The sequence below is a fragment of the Phallusia mammillata genome, chromosome 7 (assembly GCF_965637545.1).
Source record: "Phallusia mammillata chromosome 7, kaPhaMamm4.hap1.1, whole genome shotgun sequence".
Lineage (NCBI taxonomy): Eukaryota > Metazoa > Chordata > Ascidiacea > Phlebobranchia > Ascidiidae > Phallusia > Phallusia mammillata.
In genome coordinates, this window is record NC_137258.1 from 8247807 (window position 1) to 8269553 (window position 21747).

The 21747-nt window shown below is 38.3% G+C and overlaps 2 protein-coding genes across 5 annotated transcripts in view; both read right to left on the minus strand.

Annotated features, from left to right (window-relative positions):
• LOC145239170 (uncharacterized) overlaps positions 1–9391 on the minus strand; it is a 53898-nt gene extending 44507 nt beyond the window's left edge. For all 4 annotated transcript variants that reach the window (XM_080102459.1, XM_080102458.1, XM_080102456.1 and 1 more), the window contains exons 1-2: positions 9187–9391; positions 7994–8142 (exon numbers count right to left, since the gene is read on the minus strand). In XM_080102459.1, coding sequence (XP_079958585.1) covers positions 7994–8142; positions 9187–9294 — 257 coding nt within the window. In that variant the 5' untranslated portion in view covers positions 9295–9391. The remainder of the gene's footprint in view (positions 1–7993; positions 8143–9186) is intronic.
• Positions 9392–10950: 1559 nt separating this feature from the next.
• LOC145239171 (guanidinoacetate N-methyltransferase-like) lies at positions 10951–13354 on the minus strand. Its single transcript, XM_080102461.1, has 5 exons — positions 12648–13354; positions 11806–11951; positions 11678–11741; positions 11431–11609; positions 10951–11272 (listed from the first exon to the last, which is right to left on the minus strand). Exons 1-5 carry the CDS (start codon positions 12823–12825, stop codon positions 11132–11134), a joined length of 708 nt encoding a protein of 235 aa, XP_079958587.1. The 5' UTR covers positions 12826–13354; the 3' UTR covers positions 10951–11131.
• Between the last annotated feature and the right edge of the window lie 8393 nt (positions 13355–21747).

The window sequence follows — 21747 nt, forward strand, 5'->3', positions numbered from 1 at the left end:
CCAATCAGCTATTTTACATGTACCGATTTATGATATCGTATGTTGTTACGTTTGCATAGTGGTACGTGCAATAATTTGTGAGTTTCAATTTGGTTTTGGTATCAGGCGAGCCGCAAACTAAGCTTGAATGATTATTATTTAAGTCATAGATGAAAAATGTTTAAAAAACACTGGCCTGCACACCTCCACGACTTTTTAGTTTCTATATTTAGCACGAACGCACACCGAAGAGGTTCAAAATGATTCATTGTTAGTCATTCATGCCCACAATGTTTCACTATTAGATATTCATGTTGCCCACATTTTTGCACACGTATTCGAAGTCCGAATGAACCGTACTTCATAAACTCGTTATTAACAAACTTGGGCACACTACCCTTACCCAGTTATGCAGTGCGGCACACGTGCAGAGTTATCTTCCGTACACAACGTTTTGCGTCAACCTAGCGAATTCCGACTCCCTCTCTTTGAATACACGCTATCTTAAGTCAACACGCAATTTCCGATAATAGGTTCTTACCACAACTGAGCAGCATTTGCAATAAACGCAAGGTTTTCATAGATTTACTTGCAACCCCTGCTGTTATCACGCTGCTTAACAGCAAAGTATAACTGCACCCGCAAAGCGCTCGTGTCCGTTGTTATGGCCAGTTTGAATAATTTATTGCCAATTGTCAGGTCCGACTTAGCCGTATGTGGTGCGAAAATGTCAGCGTTTATACACAGTTCGACTGGAAAGTTAGGAACGTAAAACGTAAACCAAGAGGTCGCGAGGTTGTTTTCGTGGCAGAGGTTTTTACTTTCGAGATGGTGCGAATTGGTTAGGGCGCAGGTTAACAACGCTATTGTTTCGGGCAATTGGTGAACAAGGCGCGAGACAAATGAACAGAAAAATCTGACACTTTCTCACGCTGGCTGGGAACGCGCGTTCGCCATTGTAAAGGAATGGCTATTGGAAACAGACGCCGTTATTATAACTAACACACCCACAGCCAATAACCAAGTCTGAACAATAGAGAGCCCGATTGAGTCAATGCCGTGGAACGTGAAAATTACTTTTCAACTAGCACTTTTACTTGCTGCGCCCTTGTTAAATGTAGCGACGGATTTTTGAGGTTTATTAGGCGCTATTGACATAGTCTTTGTGCCGTCTACCTTGTCATCAAATAATATAATAATTTATGACGGGTTTGAAGAAACCTGGCACGGCAAAGAGCGCAATTTTATTAGCTGGGTGTTAAACATTCGAAATAGCTTTGGGTTGCTAACAAACAAGTTTAACAGAGTCCAAGACAATTCAAACTTACACAAACAAAAAACTTTTAAAGCTGCTACATGTCGATTTGTCCAAAATCAACGGTGAGTGCTATTGACTACTGTTCCATTTGATTGGAAGCGACCTTTAAAAATCCATTCGATTTGTTTGGAAAAGAACGTGTTTTTAAGCTAAGGGCATTAGGGTAAACGCAACAGAAGCCAGCGACTTGAAAGCGAGAGACCAAGGATCAATTGTCAATGACAAGCACATAATTGATTCAAACAAATAAAATCGGACAAAAGAAGGCGGATGTGAAAAAAATACATCAAACGATTGTGTGGACAAGGGAAGATTTTCACCAAAGAAACACGAGAGTAAACTGGGAGTCTATCTTTCCTCAAAGTCACCTATACGTTATTACGCCTTTGCTGCAATATAATTACCCGTTTCCATCAGAACGTGAGGTTAAATCGAGCATATCTAGTGTTGATCAAATAGCTAAACCTAAGTCCTTTATGTACTTTGCATCCGGATTTGGAATGCCAATTTTCACACGAAAACATACAATTTTGTAATTTAAGAATACTGTAAAAAGCTACGTGACAACACCGATACAAAATCACGTCTAAAGCTGAATTAAGGGTCAAACCGTGGGTCGACTTCCAACGAACTGAAATTAAAAGTAGAAAGGTGGATGAGCTTAGTTATTTTTAGCAAAAACGGCAGTTGGTGTCTGTAATGGTTCAACAAGTCACATTCACAAATAATCACATGACGTGGCGAGGGGACGGTTCGAGGGAGTGACCGTAGTTATACGCCATTGTTAGTGAAGAGCTGAACACACGAATGACGTCGCTAGTCTGAGAATAGTCGCACTGCTTGGGGAACTTGCCTGTTGCTTGGCACCACAGAAAAACATGCCTTAGCGAAGACGTGCGTTCTCGTCGTAGTATAAATGCAGTAAAGAATTACAGCTGAAGTCGGGCAAAAATCTACTGAAGTTACCCGTAAAAGAACATTACGTCATCGCATAATTAAACATTAAGCCAATGTTGAACGTAGAAAGTGAAGCGACGATTTTGGTAACGTCGACAAGGGCACATTTTTGGCACACAAAGGCATGCACGGGACAATGCGCACTTTGTACGGCACAAATATGTACTGAGCGCTTGGAATAAATAGAAAAGAGTAACTGGGGTAGGACAGGGACATGTGAAAGAGCTAAACGTTTGTTTGTCGCTTGCCACATGCCTCCCAAACACGTAAAGTACCTGTATGCAACGTTATCACCCGTGCTGCTATAAGTAGAATAGGGCAATCGGTAAAACCACCTATGACCGTTTATTGCGTTCCTAACGATCTTAGGCACACAATGTAGGCCCCTCCCGCAGTGATTAAACGCATCATCATGAAACTGCAAACCGTGAGCACAATACAGACAATATAAAAACAACATACGCAGGTACAAATGTCATCAGCAAAACTTGAGGAAAAAGTTTTTTATGTATATAACAAATCTCTCAAAATTTTGGTACGATGAGAAATGATTTGACACCCAACTCAAATTTACCCGGTATTATATACAAGTTACTCTACAAGCGACAGACTTAGGGTCAGTTTAATCTTTTATTTAATAAGTGAAGTCATCACCATGCTGAGACAGAATTTTTGTAGCATGTTGTAACATTACACTTACCCAGTATATACACTGTATATCGACTCGCTTGAACTCCGCACCATCGGGTTTCTCGGCAACGAGTAATACATATCCATGATAAACTCGTTCACAATTTTCTAACTTGTAACCATATCACAAAGTTTCAGACTAAATACTTGCACGTACACGGTTCTAAACTAACACAAGCAATATTTAAGCACCAGAACACAAAGCTTTTCCCTGACTCAGTCCTCTCCTATACAGGTAAACTTTCGGCGCTCAAAGCTTACGAAGTCCAGCCCCTTTTTTCGTACTTGAGCCTGTGAAAGGGCGGCGGGCGCAATAACAATGAGGCAGCGCGGGGTCGGGCAAAGGTTTGCCTTTGGATAACGAAGGGCACCTACAGCTACAGTTCCTATAAATGTTTAACCTGGTTTTTCGATTCCTCGGCGCGATCGCAAATAACAAGGGGCCAATTTAAGTTTCGCCGTCAACCGAGTCACATCGTGCCTGACGGGTTTGATGTAACGAATGTTCCAAGGCAAACAGCAATTAAAATACACTGTACCTTCGTCTAACATTCGGGCTTAATTTTAAAACTAACCTTAAGGGACATTGATAACATTTTAACGTCAAATAACAAACGACAGCAACCTATACATCACCTCAGACTCATCTAAGCTACCGAAATCGACATATACTGCTTGCTTTTACTTCTTACCTATTTGACTACCACCAAAGTACACGTAAAGAAGTGGTTCCCAACCTTTTTCGGCGAATTCCTTACTTAACAATTCAAAATATTTTCATTCCTCCCCAATAGACGACATGATAGATGCTAAACCATAAAAAGATTATAAAATTCGGGTCTTTTAACTTCACAGGCGACATTCCCAGATATGATATTTACAAACCACATGTACAAATTAAAAGTAAATTTCTTTCCGGCAGGGAACCACTGTGTTAGAACATTCGCTGGATATTGCGGCATATGACATTTTAAATCCAAACTGAACCTTGCCTAACCTTCTTTAACCATTATGACAAGAACAATAAAAGGCACTACAAAACTAAAACGTGGCTTCATTGACCGTTAACGTGGTTTCATACGCTTCGCTAATCTTGTTTGAAAACAGTGACGTAACCAAGGCTATATGGTTGGCTCAGAAGGGCAACAAACAAGAGAAACTATTTTAGACCAAATTCACCTGAACGCACTCTCATGTGTACATACGTCATTATACTTTACTAAGTTGCGCGTGATTCAAATTTACTATGTTTAGATACCATTATGACGTAACATTAAAAATGGCCTTGACGAGATTGCACTGAAAAACGCTAAATTCAAATACTTAATAGCTAAGGGCTTTACACGTCATAAACAAACACTTAAAATGGCACGAAATTTTAATCAAGGAACAAGGGGGCCTTGGAAATTAATACCTGTAATAAACGGGCAAGGGAAATGGCATTTACTGAATACCGTGTCGCAAATCGTTCAGTACCTTCGTGCTCTGGTGACAGCGGAGGCGTCTGGGCTTTGTTATTGGAAAGTCAATTTGTCATCAGCGAACACGGCCAGGGCTTGTATCAACACATTACAACAGTATGCGGACAAAGTAGCGAGACGAAGCACTCAACACGCGCTAGGGATACGAACTTGGCTGCGCAAAATCAACATCAGCATATTTCGGATTTTATTCTTGCTGCGCGTGGGGTACATTGCAAATTAAGCGTGAACAATGTAAACACAGCACGATGTGCGCAGCATATGACGTTGTGTAGACGCAATTTGCTAGACGGAAAACAGCAATTAGGCAATTTTCCAATTGAGGACGTCAAGTAATTTATGACCTACAACTAAAGTAAACTCACATTATTGACAGTAAATTCAATGACAGATTGATTTTCTGACGTAATATTTGGCATCTAAGCTACCGAAATCGACAATAAATACATGAGATTAAGCGAGTCCATTTCCGAAATGGCAACTTAAAAGGCTCTGTGCAATTTTTTTACACAATTCTTAGTTTCCTTGACCTAAACACACATGCCTATTTTTAACTTGTGTTTGCATTGTATGTCATTACCCTGATGAAGGTGTTTCGTATGGGACATCGAAACGTTGGCATATTACAATAAAAAACTGCCGGAAGAGCTAAAAATTCTGTTAATACGTTATGCCTGGCAGCAACAGTGTACACATGCCTATGTTGAACCGCTCTGCCTACAGTGTACACGTACGCCCTCACAAAAGCGAACTAAACGCGTTAGAATAAAATACTTCTGCTCGTGATGTCGCAGGCGTAACAATAACGCCAACGTAAACATAATTTTATACTAACACCTGCCAGCCCCCACACAGGCCTCTATCATACCACAACAACGAACATTGCACCACAGGGGTTAACTTACAATTACAGGGAACAGGACTTTACACGTATAGTGCATAGACACCAAACCGGGTAAGGGTCCTTCGAGTTCAACCGAGCGAAAACAAACAAAGAGTAAGCTTGCGAGATAAGTGGTGACCCGCGGGCTGGCGCGCGAGCCTTCGCGTCATTAATTAACTGTGGACCCAGCCAGTTAGACCTACAGGGACTTGACGTTCCAGCTCGAGCACACGTCGCCACAGACACCAGTAAACACCTGATATGGTGTTAGCATGGACCTTAAAGGCGATACGAGATACTCTACCTTTCATCCGACGCGTCGACCATCCTACTCAAATCGACAGACTTCTTTTCGGGATTAAAGACGTCTTGAGAGAATCTCGAGCGCGATATGCGCAGTTTCAAACGCAAGTCGAGAACAAAGAGGTGGGAATCCGCGTCAAGGTTGCGCATGCGAGGTAGAGTTTGGGCCTTCACAGTGGCTGTAGACAGTTTTGGTGTCAGCTCCTCAGAATCAAACTCGATTACGGTCATTTGGTTGCCCGATTGCTGTTTTGTTTCCGATACAGTATCCAGGACACACTCAAAGTCACTGGAAATTCTGCGACTGTGGTAACTTTTGGGCGTCGATGGTGATGTTGGGGAGCTACGAATACGTTCCCGATTTGGAGTCAACCTCGGAGCAGTGTAGGAACGACTGCGGAAAAGTTTGGGTGTCGGTGGAGGTGTGTCTGCGTTTTCAAAAAGCTGCCGAATGCGGGCAATTGGATTCTTTTCGTGAACCTTAACCGGTTTACAAACCACTGCGTTCTTAGGCACTTCATTGCTGAAAATAGGCAGCGCTCTAACGCGGGAAAGTTTCTCCTTGAGAGCGGTTAGTTTCGGGTTGGGCTGGCCACCCTTTTTACTGGGTTGCAGTTCCGGAGATCGCACAGTGATTCGCTGGTTTAGGTCGTTTGCCAAGTTGGACGAGATACTGGTTCTCCGCGTTGAGCGAAAAATCGAGTTGCAAGTGTCAGCTGAAGTCGACTTACGAGCACGAGGAAGGGTAGACATTGCTGATGTGAATTGTTTTGGGTTTTTACATCAAAATTGATCAAATTCCGCTTTAAATTCCGCAGGTCACACTATGCAAAACAGTCTAATACTTAATGCATTATGCTTGACAACCATCTGCAATCTGCACCGACTTCAAATCAAAATACAGTACAAATAGATTCAAACCTGTCCACTGCAAAAAAGGGAAAAGAATAGTTTCAAATAACTTCTAAAAGGAACCCGCAATGAAACTGACGTGACTAGACAACGGTATACAAGCTCGCTTTACTCATTTCACTGCTTAAAATATACTCTCTGTCAGACGTGCATGTTGTCACAACAGGTTCGTTTTGTCCGGAAAACGTAATCCGCAATTGTCACCGCAATCATTCGCAGAATATGCAAAACAATTTAAGGCAATCACCCGTCTGTTATTGTCAAAACACGAACGTACCACGAACCAGTATCCTGAAATTTAATCGCACTCTATCCTGATCTATAGCATTACTCGGGACACATTTGCATAAGTCCTAATTTAATATTTCTAAGCGTATAAATAACATATGTCAAGCAGAAAAAGGGTTTTATTTAGGGAAGTGCTGGCTGTGATTGGCATTTTATTGAAAATAATTCACAAATAAATACACCTTGCATCGTAGCGTTCGCTGCAGGCTTATGACTTAGCCACATATCACAAACCACAAGAGCTGCTTTCCTTAAATCTGCCCACGGAGACTGTAGACAGCTCGAGGTTTCTAGCGTTTTGCCCACACAAGTGGCTGAACTGACCCAGTCTGCAACACAAGGCTCTATAAACTTGCGACTGCCCAAAACGCGACAACTCGACGGTGACTAATAATTAAGGCTGGCGGAATGGAAGGTCCAAGGTCTTATTCAGCAGCAATAGGCAAATGCGACCCGCAATTTCGCATCGCAAGCTTGATGACGACCAGGCAATACAGGATGTCGCAATATATACGTCAGACCATAAATGGCCGGTGCCAAACTCCTGTATGAGAAACAATGCTGGCGTGGGCGGAAATTCACAACGCTCGGGCATTCAATGCCACACTTGCCACTGTCGAAGAGTAGTTGGTCACGCGCAGTTGCCGTTTATGTATGCAACTGTAGTCAAGTCATGTTGTCCGTTTTGGGGAAACTATAAATAGGTATCAGGTTAGAAAAAGTCGTGCAGATGATGATGAGCAGAAGATTGCCTGAACACTGGCATAACTGCTGCCAATTTATGGGAAATTTATTCCAACAAAACTATAACGTCGCGCATTCACCGTTTAACAAACTGGTTTTGTGATAAGGAATGCAAATCTGAGTACAATGCTAAAACAATTCCCGTAAGGGACACAAACCCACACGAGCCTAAAAAACGGAAAGAAATACGGTTGCAACCACACCATGCCTCACCAGTGCCACCATGAGACCATACCAACGTTAAATAAATAAATCAGTTATGCGTTGTCTGTATCTGTAGGCACTCTGGAATGTGTAAGTGATATCACATTTACTGGACTGACAAGCAAGCATATGTGTACATAGCGAAATGGCTTGTTTTTAATCTTCGTTTTTATGGTAAAAAAGGTGCATGAAAAAGTAATTGTTGTATTTACTCAAAACTATTTAAGTATTTACCTTTCCACTTCTAGTACAAGAAGGTGGCCAGATTGCTTAACAAACTGAATGGCATCTGATCTCATTCCGCTAAGTGGAACATTGTTAATACTGTAAACCACATCTCCAACAAAAAGTCCCCCACATTCTGCTTTTCCACCTTTTTCCAACTGTTGATTGTAAAAAAAACATTATTGCCATGGCAATGGTATAATTAGATAAGGATTTTGGAGTTTAGGTGTAAGTTACATATTACAGCATATATATACACTTAAAAATTATTTTCCATATTTGCCTAAAAATGGGCTGCAGTTGTATTTGAAAAGATTCCTTATTAATCAACATGAAAATTATTTTTTAGCTTTTTTAGTCCCTGTTTTAGAAAAAACTTCATAGCAACATACTTTATGTAAAAGTCTGGCTTAGGCTAAAGAAAGGAATTCCAGAAAATGGATTCAAGGTTAACCTTAATCAGACAGTCTTGATGCCTGAGGCAATGTTTAACTGGGATTTAAGAAGTCATACAGACATTCCAAGTATATACATACTGAAATGCTTTATCCAGACAAGCGGGCTCAAAAAATAGTGCCATACATAAAACTAACAGAAATGGAACTACAAAACCCTAAAACTTAAAACACCTAATCTCTGTATTTGGGGTTAAAAATAATATTGTACGAAAACAAGAAAATTTATGCATCCACTACTCAACATAAAGAACTATTATACATGTAAAATTTAAAGACAAATTACGACCAAGTGTTTCTTATCATTATGTTTAAAGGAATTAAGGAAGTAATTCAAACACAAGTAGGCAGGACACAGGAAACCATACAAATCCCACTTTTATTTCAATTTCTCGCAAAGAAATTTATCAAAAAAATTACACTTAATGTACATGTTACCTTAAACCTAAATTTTAAATATTTGTACTAGATTATTTTAATATTTGATTGTATAAACTGCAAGTTTTCTTTCAAAGAAAAAGGGCAGTTCCAGTAAAGAGTCCAGAAAAAGTCCTTCAAGTTCACCACGTTATGGCAAGATTGGCAACTTATTTTATGTTACAATTTTCAAACAAAATCATAATAGCCTGATACACATAGAATAAATATCAGCAAATTTGGCATTAATGAAATATGTTTCTAACATTGGTTGTATCATATATGTAACAAACAAAATAATGCGAGTCAAACTTCACAACCCGTGCTTACTTTTGAAACAACCAGTGGCTTGTTGCTTTCCCTGCCTCCCTTGATAGAAAATCCCCATGGTCTTCCACCACTAAGCACAACTTCTATCCTTTCTCTTCTGGAACCCATTTTTGGTGTGGTAACATCCACAAAAACACTTATATGTCCACATTAACATAAAATTTTAAACATTTATTTCATCAATTGCTGAAGTTAAGAAAAACAGGATTAAAATGACATTAACGAAACTTGTTTTGTAAGTATTATACAATATGCTAGTGTGGAATGAATACTGGACACAATGAAGCTTTATTAGTGTTCAATAGCTGACAAATAGAAACAACCGAAAAGTCTGACCAACATTGCATAATATGATGGATTCACCACTGTGTTTTTATTTTTTCATTTAAAAATCAGCAAAGAGTAAGGCGTCACAGTCACAGCCGATTGTAGTAGCCCAATCTCCAGTTAAAATTACATTTTAATTTGCAAATACAAGACAATATAGACAGCACCTTGAAAAAAAACTTAACATAAATTAATTTATAACGTACAGTTATCGTGTGTAGTGTAGTAAAGCTTAAAAACTCTTTCTACAAGCCAACATGACGAGCAAAGCAAACTAATGCATCTCATTTTTTTCACAACTTGACCGCCAGTCCGCCACCCAACTTATAACATTAACTTAGGTTGTTTACTGGCAGATACTGAGCTATTTCTATACTCTAAACTTAAAAAAATCTAAATACAAAAACAAATACATATTTAATTGCTAATAGGACTTAAATTGTAAGCGAGAATTCAGTAAATTTCCTTCTGTTTGGAAGATTCGTTCTGGTAAATAACTTTACACGCTTGAATGACGATTCTATTACGTACTTCAATCACCTAAATTTGCGTCATCGTTTACTGTTTTTCCACTCAAAGGCTGTCTTGCGAAACGAATAGACCTCCGTAATATGCCGTTATGTACAGGTAATACCAGTGCTTTATACCATGATATTTAAAACAAAATCCCCCGTATATGATACAAATATGGACCCCCACAAAATTGGATTCCCCCTTCCAGAGTCTAGACAGCCTTGATTTTCGATCCGTCAAGCATTGTGTTGATAGACACATTTTTTGAAATGGTTATAAAAGTCTATTTAATGTATATAAGTTTTTACAATATGTTCAACGTTTATTATGCAAATAGTTGTGCCTCCAACATTTTTCCGCTTCGTGGTGTCTCGGTGCTGCAAGGCTCTTTGCGGCGCAGTTGTTTGCATTTCTTGTTTAAAGTCAAATAGGCATAATCCAAAGGAGGCACAGGCTGTTTTTTCGAGTGAGGCGCGGTGCACGAGAGTTGGTTTACTAGAAACATCCACACAAAAACAGCCAAAAGACCTATTGTAAGAAGTTTTTTTTATTGTGGCGTAGCCTATTTTTTCGCATTGCACAGAAAAATAATTGGTGTGAATTGCAAATATCTTTTTGAGTTTGGATTCATCACGCGTGGTTGTATGTTTGTAATGTCAAAAATGTATGCTGTTTTTTTTTAAATACCTGCCCTGATAAATCCAGTTTGATGAGTTTGTCATCTAGCTTAGGCCTACATTTTTTTGTAAGCGGGAAACACGGTTTCTAGGGAGTTACTTAAAGAGGGTAGCGGGCCCTATAAAATATGAAAATCTATGAAAGGTTGAGAACCACTTACTTAGTGCTAGTTTGACGTATTTAAACCGACGTTAAAGTCGCAATAAGACATTTGTGAAATGCAAAAATAGCCTATTCAACATGAAATGTTGGCAAAGGTAGTTTATTCAAATAACACCAAAACAGTATGGAACCGCTACAAGTTTTCACACGGTGCACTCATATTTCTAATTATTTAAACACTATCAGGCAACTTCTTTGAAACCCGATGAGATATGATTCTAAACGTTATCAATTGTTCTCGGTAATTATGGTCCCGATGTAGGAGTTACAACTTCAGAATGGTTGGAGCAATCATTTTGGAAGTGGCATAATATTCGCAAGATGAAGGAGGCTGGTTTTCGATCACAGTGGTGGTGATGTTTTTCTCAGAAAATCCAGCTTCTACCAAATGTTTTACCTGCGTTTCCTGTTAAAAACATCAACAAATATGGTGTTAGAAATACATTAGAGCAATTTTAAATAATTGGGAGGGATAAAGATAAGTGAAAAAAAATTCTTACATTCCAGCTGCTATACAATTGCCTTGTAGCCTATGCATCTTTTTTAAATAAAAACAAAAATAACCTGAAACATTTTATTGATGTCGGTGTATTTAGTTTTCATAAAGTCACCCCACGATGTCAGATTGCAGTAAGTTAGCACCCCGCCTGGTTTTAGCAGCCGGTAGGCATGTTCCTTGATGAAGTTAAACTGGTGGGTGTGCCACTCTTTTTCCGACAACGGGTAGGTGTCGTACAAGATACCTGCAAAACATAGACAAATAAACTTTAAACATGTTCGGTGCAGCTTTGTAGCTCTTTCAATTACATACCACTGAAGTGATTGCTTGGGAGGCATGACACTACATCTTCCCACATTCCTTTCAATGGAACAACCTTTAGAATCAAGCAGAAATATTTAAACTTGCAGACAAGTACAAAACACATTATTTTAGCTTACATTATGAGGTTGTCTTTCACCCCAGCGCTGCAACCTTTCAAACACGCCGTCATTGCACTCAATAATCCAGTGATCAGAAATATCTCCTTCTTGCATCTTTGTGGCAGCAATTGCCATTCCAAACCCAATTTCCAAAACATGCCCGCCTAGTAAATTGTACAATTATGTCCCAGCAGTTTTATTAGTCTGTTTAGTATTTGAAATCTAGTTAATTGAAGTCATGAGAATTCGAAGGCACTTAGTGGTTCAAGACTAAGCGTACGGGAACCATAAATAGCTGTTTACTAAGAAGCGGTCAATAAAGAACCATGGCCAAATTTATGCGGGTCATAAACAGGTTTTTTTTAGGCGGCACTTTTGTATTCTTGGTGTTAGTGTCGCAATAACAATATGTGACTACGTAACAATAAGTTTAAAATTAGATTCACAGAACAAACAGAAGGTGACAATGACGTCATAAACAAGTTCCATCAACTCACACAACTCATCACAATAGTTAAACACGTTTTATGTCGTATGCATTTGAAGTCAGGATATTTAACGTTTGAGATTATTAGAACACAGAAAAACATGAAACGGCTTGACGCACACTTCGCTAAAATCATGTCGCAGACCGCATATGTCATACACAAGTCACCTCGTGTCATACACGCGATCTAATTTTGGCTTTTGTATTTGGCCCCACAGTAAAAAGGTTGCCCACCCCTGCCTTACAGGATTTAACAGAACAGAGTTTCTAAAATTGGGTGGCATAAAAACCTGCTACTCCAGATTGCTAGGTGTTTAAAATTTGCAATACTCTTAAACTGTACTATGAAATTTATTGCTGAATGCATTCTGACCTTTGCTGGATGCAATTTTTGCCAGAAGATGCATGTACGGCGTTTCCCATCTTTCCATGACAGGTTTACCCAGAATCTTGAGGTTTGAATCACTGTCGTCGTAGTCGGCACTTGCTTCAGTCCATTTTGGTTTGCAGTTTTCATCTGCCCCAAAAATCGGCTTCATCGCTTTCTGCATTGCTTACAATGTAATAACCTTTCAATAGTTGCTGGTTAGCAACGGTAAACTTAGCGCTTGTTAACACATTGGCTTGTGGGGTGAATAGCACTCAACACAGTCTGCTTCCTGCATACAGAGTACCTTTTTCTTTTTACTGCAACTTAGCAAATTTACAGACACAAAGGTCAACACGTGGCCTTAAAAACGACGCGTGAAACTTTTACAGAAGTCGGGTCCCAAGTTCGCACAGCAATGAACTTCGGCAAAAAATATGTCATAAAAGCGGGTTTTAAGCAAAGGAGATACGACTTAAACAACTGTTTATTTGGGTAACGATGTATTGGGAGACATTCGAAAAAATATGGCCTAGTAAAACAAAATAAAAAAACACTTTCATGGCTTTTACAGCTTGGCTATTTTTTTTTATGTACATAATTTATAAATGCCCCCTTCAAATAGACAAAAATCAAAATGATCTTATTTCACGTACAATATCAATGTGATAATTGATGTTTTAGCGCTTAAAATACAAAAATGCTAATTCAACATGATACCACTAACTGCAGATAGTACACATTGCCTTCAACTTAGTACTCGGGCCAAAACTGCAATTCACGCTCGGTGTATTGTGACGGTCACGCACCGCTTCCATTCACATGATGTTTAATACTGATTTTAATGATCCTTTTGTAGCTCCTAGCCTAGCGCCGTATTTAACCTGTAGAGATACTTCGAAATAGCCTGCACCTCACCAAGTAAAGTTTTTTTGGTGTACTTATAATCTTAACGTGGTTCTTTTAAAAATCATACTGGTTGCAGATTTTCAACTGAACATGTACACCAGCAGCCAGGCCTTTCACTTGATTGGTTATAATCGCATCCTGGGAATCAAATTACATTGTTTCAATTGTTTGAGACCTTTTACGTTTTACTGTTGTCACGAAAGCAGTAAGATACTTAGATTCAGTAGCAAGAAGTGTCGAAGTGGTCTCTATTGTCTGTTTCAAGATGGTTATGGTCTTATTTTAAAACTTCCAACCATTGTTTGCCTCACATTTTAAAATCGTGAGCGTTGAAGGGTCACGGAATCAAGCCCTTGGTGGAGGTGCTGAGCTGCCTTATAAAATATTAGCAGCCATCTGCAAAGAAGTATAATATAATTTCACGGCTGACTATTTGTCATAATCCATTTATTAGATTAGAAACCGTTTAACAATTAATATCCACCGACATATCCCAATAACTCTGCAGAGGATTTGCACAATTTCAGGGCCTAGATGTGAAAATTGTGCACAGAGAATTAACATTAAATTAACTGTTTTACAGGTATTATCTTTTATAGCAGTCCACTTTACTTTGTTTCCCGATAAGCAGGTTTAAAAGGAGCTGTTTCATTAAAAACCACTCAGGAATAGCATGCAATATACGGAGAATAGGTCACGTGGCAAGCTCCAATGAGGCAAAGTAGTTGTCGTTGTTTTTTGAACGAAATTCAAAATACGCTAAAAAGCTGTTAAAACATATATTACAAGTGTAAACTTTTTTGGTGAATAAGATAAGTTGGCACTGATTGTAAGCTTGAGTGCAGAATTAGTTACCTCTCCAGTATTAAGTGCTCTATACTCAAAATGCTGGCTACAAATTCCTACGATTATTTTGCAGATATATAAAAATTATTTCAAAAATTACTGAGCGATATGTCTTAATGCCAACTAAATTTTTATCTGAAAAATGCATGACGAGACAATATAAGAAGGTGAATTACTGTGCTGTTATTATGTTTTACTCTTTGTTTTTACTTACAGAAGTTTACTGTCTGACGCAAAGCAAACGAGTGTACAACGTTACAACGCACATAAAAAGCAACGAAAATGTTGACGTTTATCACTTATGAAACGCTATAACTATTATGATTTTAAATATGTGCAATTTTTATTGCAAAAGAAACCAAAAATCATTGATGATGAATATTTTCTCTCATACTGTCTTGCTCATTCCTACTCGGTACTAGGCCCGTTTTGCATATCCCTTCATCAGGTGTGTCACACTCGGGGTAAATTCTAATACTTTTTTGTCATAAAATATGCTTCACAGTTTGCGATCCTTGTGCTTTAGGAATTTTGAAAGAGGTAGAACACATATCTACAATGAAATTTTGATTTTGTGAATATTGAATCATATTTTTGTAAAAAATATTTTTTCTTTAAGGTCTGATAAAACTTGACGTCAAGAGACCTGCAAAACGTCAAGAGACCTATTTTCCAATAGTATTAAAATAAGTCGCTAGGTAGAGCAGGAGATCTCATTGAGCAACAGAATTTGTATGCATCACCTGCTGTGCTTCACGGGCAATATAAAGTGATCGGTCCTAGGTTTGATTTTCAACATAAGTATACGATTTTTCGAAAAAAAGGTTCTGTCAGGTTATCTCAGAAATTTTAATATCTGCCGCCATATCTCTTTGGCAAAATTAAATATTTACAGAAACTTTTCTTTACATTTCGCAGATAAATATTGTGGTGTCGATTTTTTATGATCATGTTCTTTACACAAACTTTTTTGCGTTGATCATGACTAGCATTGGTATTATTACTTGTTAACATAACTTTCAACACAGTCGGATTTCGAAGTAGGCTAACAGTTTTTTTATTATTTCCTAGTTCTCGCGAACTATGCGATACATCGAAACGAAAAGCTATTCGGAGATGGATTTATTGGCGAATTTTTTACAACAAAACAGTGGCGAATTGGAGCAAATATGTCGCAGCAAAATTGTTGATTTTATTAGGAATTGTAAATAGTATAGGCGTGACTGGTTCTGTGACACGCAGGTATTTTATCCTACATAGTTGATCGAAGTCAAATCAATAGGATGACCCTTTTTGACGTAAAAACCAATAGATGTTTCTCAGATCTATATACCCCTATTACCTCTGTCTAATTTTATAGCCTGTAAGTTGGTGGTTGTCTGTTTAAATTTAAACTAAACGCAGTAACCCTCTGTCGCCCACTCATACCAACGTATAACAAATAAACTACTATATGGATTACGATTGTTTACCCGACAAAAAAAACCTTATCCACACCGTATTATGTTGTTCGGGAAAATATATGTTAATTTTGATGTTTCGAACCAAGTGGCAGGTAAAACTAAATGGACGCCATGGATTTGTTGCAGGAAAGAGTTTTATAATTTGCGATTTGTCGCCGAAATTTCATGTCCTTTTGTAGGACGATTGGTGAAAACTATAGACAATGTAGAATGAGGCGGGTCGCGTCCGTAAAGCCTAAAGTTTAAACTTTTTCAGAAAAAGGAGCAATGTACACAAATTACTTTACACTATGTCGAAAAAAACACCTACAGAAAAATAAATTCACTAGATCACTTAGGGTATTTAAGACCGAAGACCTTTTACTAAATGTTTTTATGAATGAGTAAAGAAAGTACCAACCGGTATTGCTTTCAGTTGCGGTTGTTTCAGCTTCGGTAATTTTCGGAGCTAAGTCCCTGTGGTAAAATGATGTCATCAAGGCAACTTTTTTACGCTTGAACTTATTACTAATTTTTTTGTCTGTCTTCCCAATTCCTGAAATATAAATCTTTTTTGTAAAATTATTGAATCCAGGCAATGCGCATAAACATCTTTAACATTAAGTTGCAGTAAATAGAATATTTAGAACCGTTAAGTTCATGAGCACCATACACGACTCAATTTCAACAACAACAAAACTTCTTAGTAGGCTATAACTTTGGGTTTAAATAACGCGCATTGACAATTTAATGATTCAAAACTTCAAACTGTAAAACTACTTCAAAACTGTAGTAAAACGGTAACAGGTAATTGTATAAAATGTGCATGAAAAAATGTGTATATCTTACGTCTAGCTACGAGGTTTTGTCTACAATGTTTTGCTGTAGTATACGCAACCCCCGGACGATCTTAATGGGTTATTCACCCGTCAGAGTTGTATACGGCATATGGCTACACAGAAACTGTAGAATCAAACTATTGTCAGTCAAAACAATTCCTGCATTAAGTCAGAGCCTCCTTTGTTTAACTTTCTGAACAAAATCTTTTTCGCGAAAAATCCATTTCTATGCTGGGCATTTTTTTACAATTTTTTTCTCCAGCAGCATCGTGCTTGAAATTGCTTCGCTTCTTCATCGTTGCGGGCCAAACGATCCATTCTTTAACAACTTAATATAAATGACCACTGCTTTTCGCTTTCGCACCAGCTTTTTGTCATGTAATAGACAACTTAATTTTATGTTTTTGTTCAGGTTCCATTAGGCAATCAAAAAAGACAGTCTGATGTGCCGTTTGACTAAAAACATGTAATATCCTTAGTCTGTCTGTTTGAAGAACCGTTTTTGGACAAAGCAGCAACACACACGAGTTATTACCACATTCCACAGTGCAAATTTTGAAATCAGATTTTATCGTTTTTTATAGACGTGTTGTAAAATCGGCTAGCAAAATTCATCTATGTGTTTAATCGATTAATTAGGCAAACAAATTATCGAAGATTTAGTGCTTTCAGTTGCAATTGTTTTTATCTTCGGTAATTTTGCTTAAATTGGAAATACCGACCAGAAAATGACAAAGTTCCAGCAAAATGGCACTGTTGTTTGGAATGATATTTTCGGCAAAAAGAAATATTTGTAGTCTACTGTTGCAAAAATGTTAACTTTTGTAAAGGTTCTACTGTACATCCATGTTGGAGCTAATTGCGTACAAAAACTTAATCTAAACTACAAAGTCTCCATAATAAAATAATACAGTTCGGGGTTATTTCGGGATTCGTAACCAAGAGGCCCATAAGAACAAATTTCGATCAGGATTTGTTAGGCCTATATATGGGTCAGGTGTCTAGTACCATTCGGCCAAGTACCTACCCTGTTTTGAATCAAAGAACCGCGTTTATAATCATACACCCCTAATCGGGATATTTTTCTGCCCCGTTTAAAATCATCCATAATTACCCATTATTAACCATAGGCATTTTCGTCTTTTTCTGTTCGAAAACTGAACATTCGCGCATGTTTGGATTGCAACATTTCAATTAGTGATTTGTTCACGGAATTACTGACATAGGTTTAAAGCTGCATGGAATTGTCATGTCTGGCAACAGGGACTTTCCCTCAAATGCTCGTTAAATTCCCACCGTGGTGCAAAGGGACACCCCTCTCAATAAACTTAAAGACGAAATGTAGTTGGTTTAAAACCGCACTGTGATAAATGTCATCAATTTTTGTAGCTTGATTTGCTTTTAAACTGTAAAACGGGCCCAGTGAGATTATGTCAAAATGTTAAAATTATGCGCACATGACAAAAAACTTAATTATAGAAATCAGAAAATCAGAAAACCAAACATATTTCGCAAGTTTTTAGAAAACCTCGGGCCCCTGATGCAACTTCGACGCACCCACCCAAAACATTTGTCCACTACTGTCAAATCAAAATAGTCGCATTTAAGGGAATTCACCCTTTCCTCAAAAATTTGGAGACCCCTAGGAACCTTGGGGCAGTTTCGAAAACACGGAAATACCAGGTGATGAACCAAGAGTAATAAAAGTGCTTTAAATTGTTTTTGTGGTCAATTTTCTTCCTTCGGTAAACAGAACCCATCGTAGTAGTAAATCAGTTCCTACGTCTGTTTGAGTGGGCGGGATACCTCAATACGCCATAATACGCCATTGCTTTGTATCAGTTTACTGCCAAACTAAATTGGTAATCTGTTAAAATTTATTTAAATAAAAACAAAGCACATAAAAAGACAGCAAGTCAAGGCCATACGAATGTACTACGAAATAGTAATGAATCGTATAAAGACAACATTGATAAAACATGTTGGCAAAAATATATGTATTTCTCTATGGACAAAATGGTGCGAATCATTCCGGTTGGTAGATGGGCTTGGGCAACGTCACGCGTCTTGTATGAACGATTTTGCGTTCGCTTTAATTGTCAAACTTGATTGAGGTCTTGACCTCAGTAGTCCACCGATGTTGATCAGAATCTTTGAAACATTTTTTTGGCTTCGCAAAACACGGAATCCGAGTCGTTTCGAGATCGACTCAACAATAACATCAGCCTTGCTCGGTGATGATGCGGCTCTCACCTTGCCGTTGCTTCTTAAAAACCATCTCTTGTTGCTGCCCGGAAACACGTACTCAAACGTGTAACAGTCTTCATCGTGCGCACAGCCTTGTTCTCGAGTCCGGCAAATCCATTTTGCCTTATCTAGGTCCTTGTTTTGAACTGAGACAAGATCCACCTTACGCCAGAAGCCGGTCTTCCTTGGCACGGCGTAACGACCGCTGATTCGAATGTAGCATTCGTCATCTGCAGTTGTAGATCGTTTAACCAACGACGACAAATCACCTTTTAGTGAAGCAGCCGAGCACAAATGCTGGAGAATCAGAATAAGGACAAAACTTGTCCGTATAAATTTATTCATTTTATCTCGCAATACAGAAAAAAAGTTTCACAGAATAAACAACTTGCTACAAGAAATGATGTTTCGACTAATGGTCAAATGATTGTGAGGTTTCAGTGTAGCCTGTGCCCTATTTAAACCCAGCAGGCTGCAAATTCCCCAAATAAAATTCAAGCGTGTTGCGTACCAATGCAAAACGTGGAAGGCGAAACCTCAGGTAGCTTGTACGTAGGATGAGTAATATAAGATTTTCCACGCAACCTGCGTGAGATGTTGGCCTTTACATTATTTCAAGTTACTGCTGATTTGTTTCAGTGCGTGATGAAGTTTTACTTCGCACCTCAATGGTATCACCTAAAAATATCAGCTACTCGATCGTCATGGTGTTAAGTGGCCATTTTGCTCCAAGGAGTATAGTTTTGGAAATAAAGTGGATTTCCCCAAAAACATTTATTGGAAATGCTCTGGACAGGTGGGTCTCCAAACTTTCTTTAACGGAGGACAACTTTTGTATAGTTGGAGGCTACGGGGCTCTCGTTTGGGGGCATTCCCTATCAAGAAAATGTTATTTGTTGAGCGAAAATGGACAAACGGTTTCTTTGGAATGTGAACGGGGTTTATGATTGAAGCAGAGGTCAATATTACAAAAACATTTCACTAAATTGCTTATATTGGTCGGTTAAAGAGATGTAAAGACAAATTTTCCAATTTGCTGAAGGGGGTGTTCACTTTGATAATAATCACTGCATGGGTAAGGTAATCAGAGGCATTTTGAATATCGATTGACTTACTGTGTAAACAAATTGTCGGGGTCATTTGCTTTTGGTTTCCCCCGATTAACCTTTCGATTTAGATAAACACAAAATCCCAACGAAGAAGGCAATGGTTTCATGGAAAGGAGATTTAGATTAAATTTGATATTTGGTTTCCATTTTCGCTGCCTCTTTATTTTTTGCAACGCCCTTTTTAAATACATTATGTGATGTACGGAGTTTTTTCAGTGTCGTAGACAGCCAAAAATTTGATAGGGCAAAATACCTAAAACAAAGAAAAACACTTCGATTTATTTCCACAAATTGCAAAGTTATAAGCAAAAATAGGGAGCATGATTCCTTGACCACCCTAATGGCATTTGCTTAAATCTCTAATGGAAAACTTTTGAAGACAGTGTGTATGTATGTGTGTGTATGAAAATCTACTGTATAAAATCTTTCTTAATATTGCAGTAAACGTGACACAAATATTGTTTAAATTATTGCGTTGTAAAGGTTTTGTGTTTTTAATCAGTTGTATATCATTTTCTGTGCTTGGTACCTAAATATTGATTCCAAACTACTATCTCTTGATAATTTTGTTGCATTTAACTGGTCCAATTGGACATTCTATTACAGATTTTGTCGCTACGTGCATTTATCATCCAGTGACAATAGGAGTACATATATGGACATGATTGAAAAGTACAATTTTGGGACGTTTTACAAATGCTAGGGGCTTTTTCAAAACACAAAAATGAATAAACATAGGGTTGTGACTGTAGCATAATTGTCTTTGGGGCCGCAAAATTTTGTCACCTTCAGGGAGTTTCCCTTACATGTATTTGTTAAACCAATTGGAAGGGGCGCACCCGTTGTTAGCAAGAGAAAAAAACACAGCAGATCTGCCTTCTTCTGATTTTATCAAAGCACAACGACAAAATGTTGGTAACTTTGGGGTGATCTCCCTGTAGGTGGTAACTTCTTCCTCAGATGGTGTGAAAAAACGTAACGTGTACTCATGGTACGTACATGTAAGTACGGTTTCGCCCACTGCGTTTCGTATTGGTATATACGTAACTCGTTTAATTTATGTTTCGGGAATTTAAACTACTGCTGGATTAAAATACGACAGATGCGAATCACCAATTTTACAATCAATCGATCATCAGTCACAGCTTCATCCTTTGTAATGGGTTCCTTTTTTGTAAAACAAAATGCACAAATTGTTCTGGGCGCACTTCGCACTAATACTATTTTTCCAAGCATTGTGTATGACAGCTTCACTAAAAGAAGTTTTATCAACGCTAGTCAAACGATCCACAGCTACATTTGACAAATACTACATACAAATAGGTAGCCGTTGTATGTTCTAAACGTTTGCAGGCAGCACCAAGATATGGTTTCTAAAGAGCAACGGCAAGGTGAGAGCCGCATTGTCACCGGACAACGCTGATGTTGTTCGATCCCGAAACGAATCGGATTTCGACGAATATTTATGACGAATATTTTATTACACTTCGATGGACAACTGAGGCGAAGACCTCAATCAAGATTGACAATCAAAACGATTGCAGAATCGTTTATACAAGACGTGTAAAATGGACCAAGCAGTTCTGCCAACACAAACCATATTTTTGTGGGAGATATGTATATACGTTTATGTTTTACCTAATTCTTCAATGTTATTTTTATGCGACCATTAAGCTTTTGGTTATGGTACAAACGTCAGCAATTGTTTTAACGT

Excerpts from the sequence above, each read along its gene's own strand:
- LOC145239171 (XM_080102461.1), bottom strand. The coding sequence starts at position 12,825 with ATGCAGAAAGCGATGAAGCCGATTTTTGGGGCAGATGAAAACTGCAAA. Across the intron at positions 11,952-12,647 it reads AAAAATTGCATCCAGCAAAG|GCGGGCATGTTTTGGAAATT; the intron begins GTCAGAATGCAT and ends ACAATTTACTAG. Across the intron at positions 11,273-11,430 it reads ACATCAATAAAATGTTTCAG|GAAACGCAGGTAAAACATTT; the intron begins GTTATTTTTGTT and ends TGTTTTTAACAG.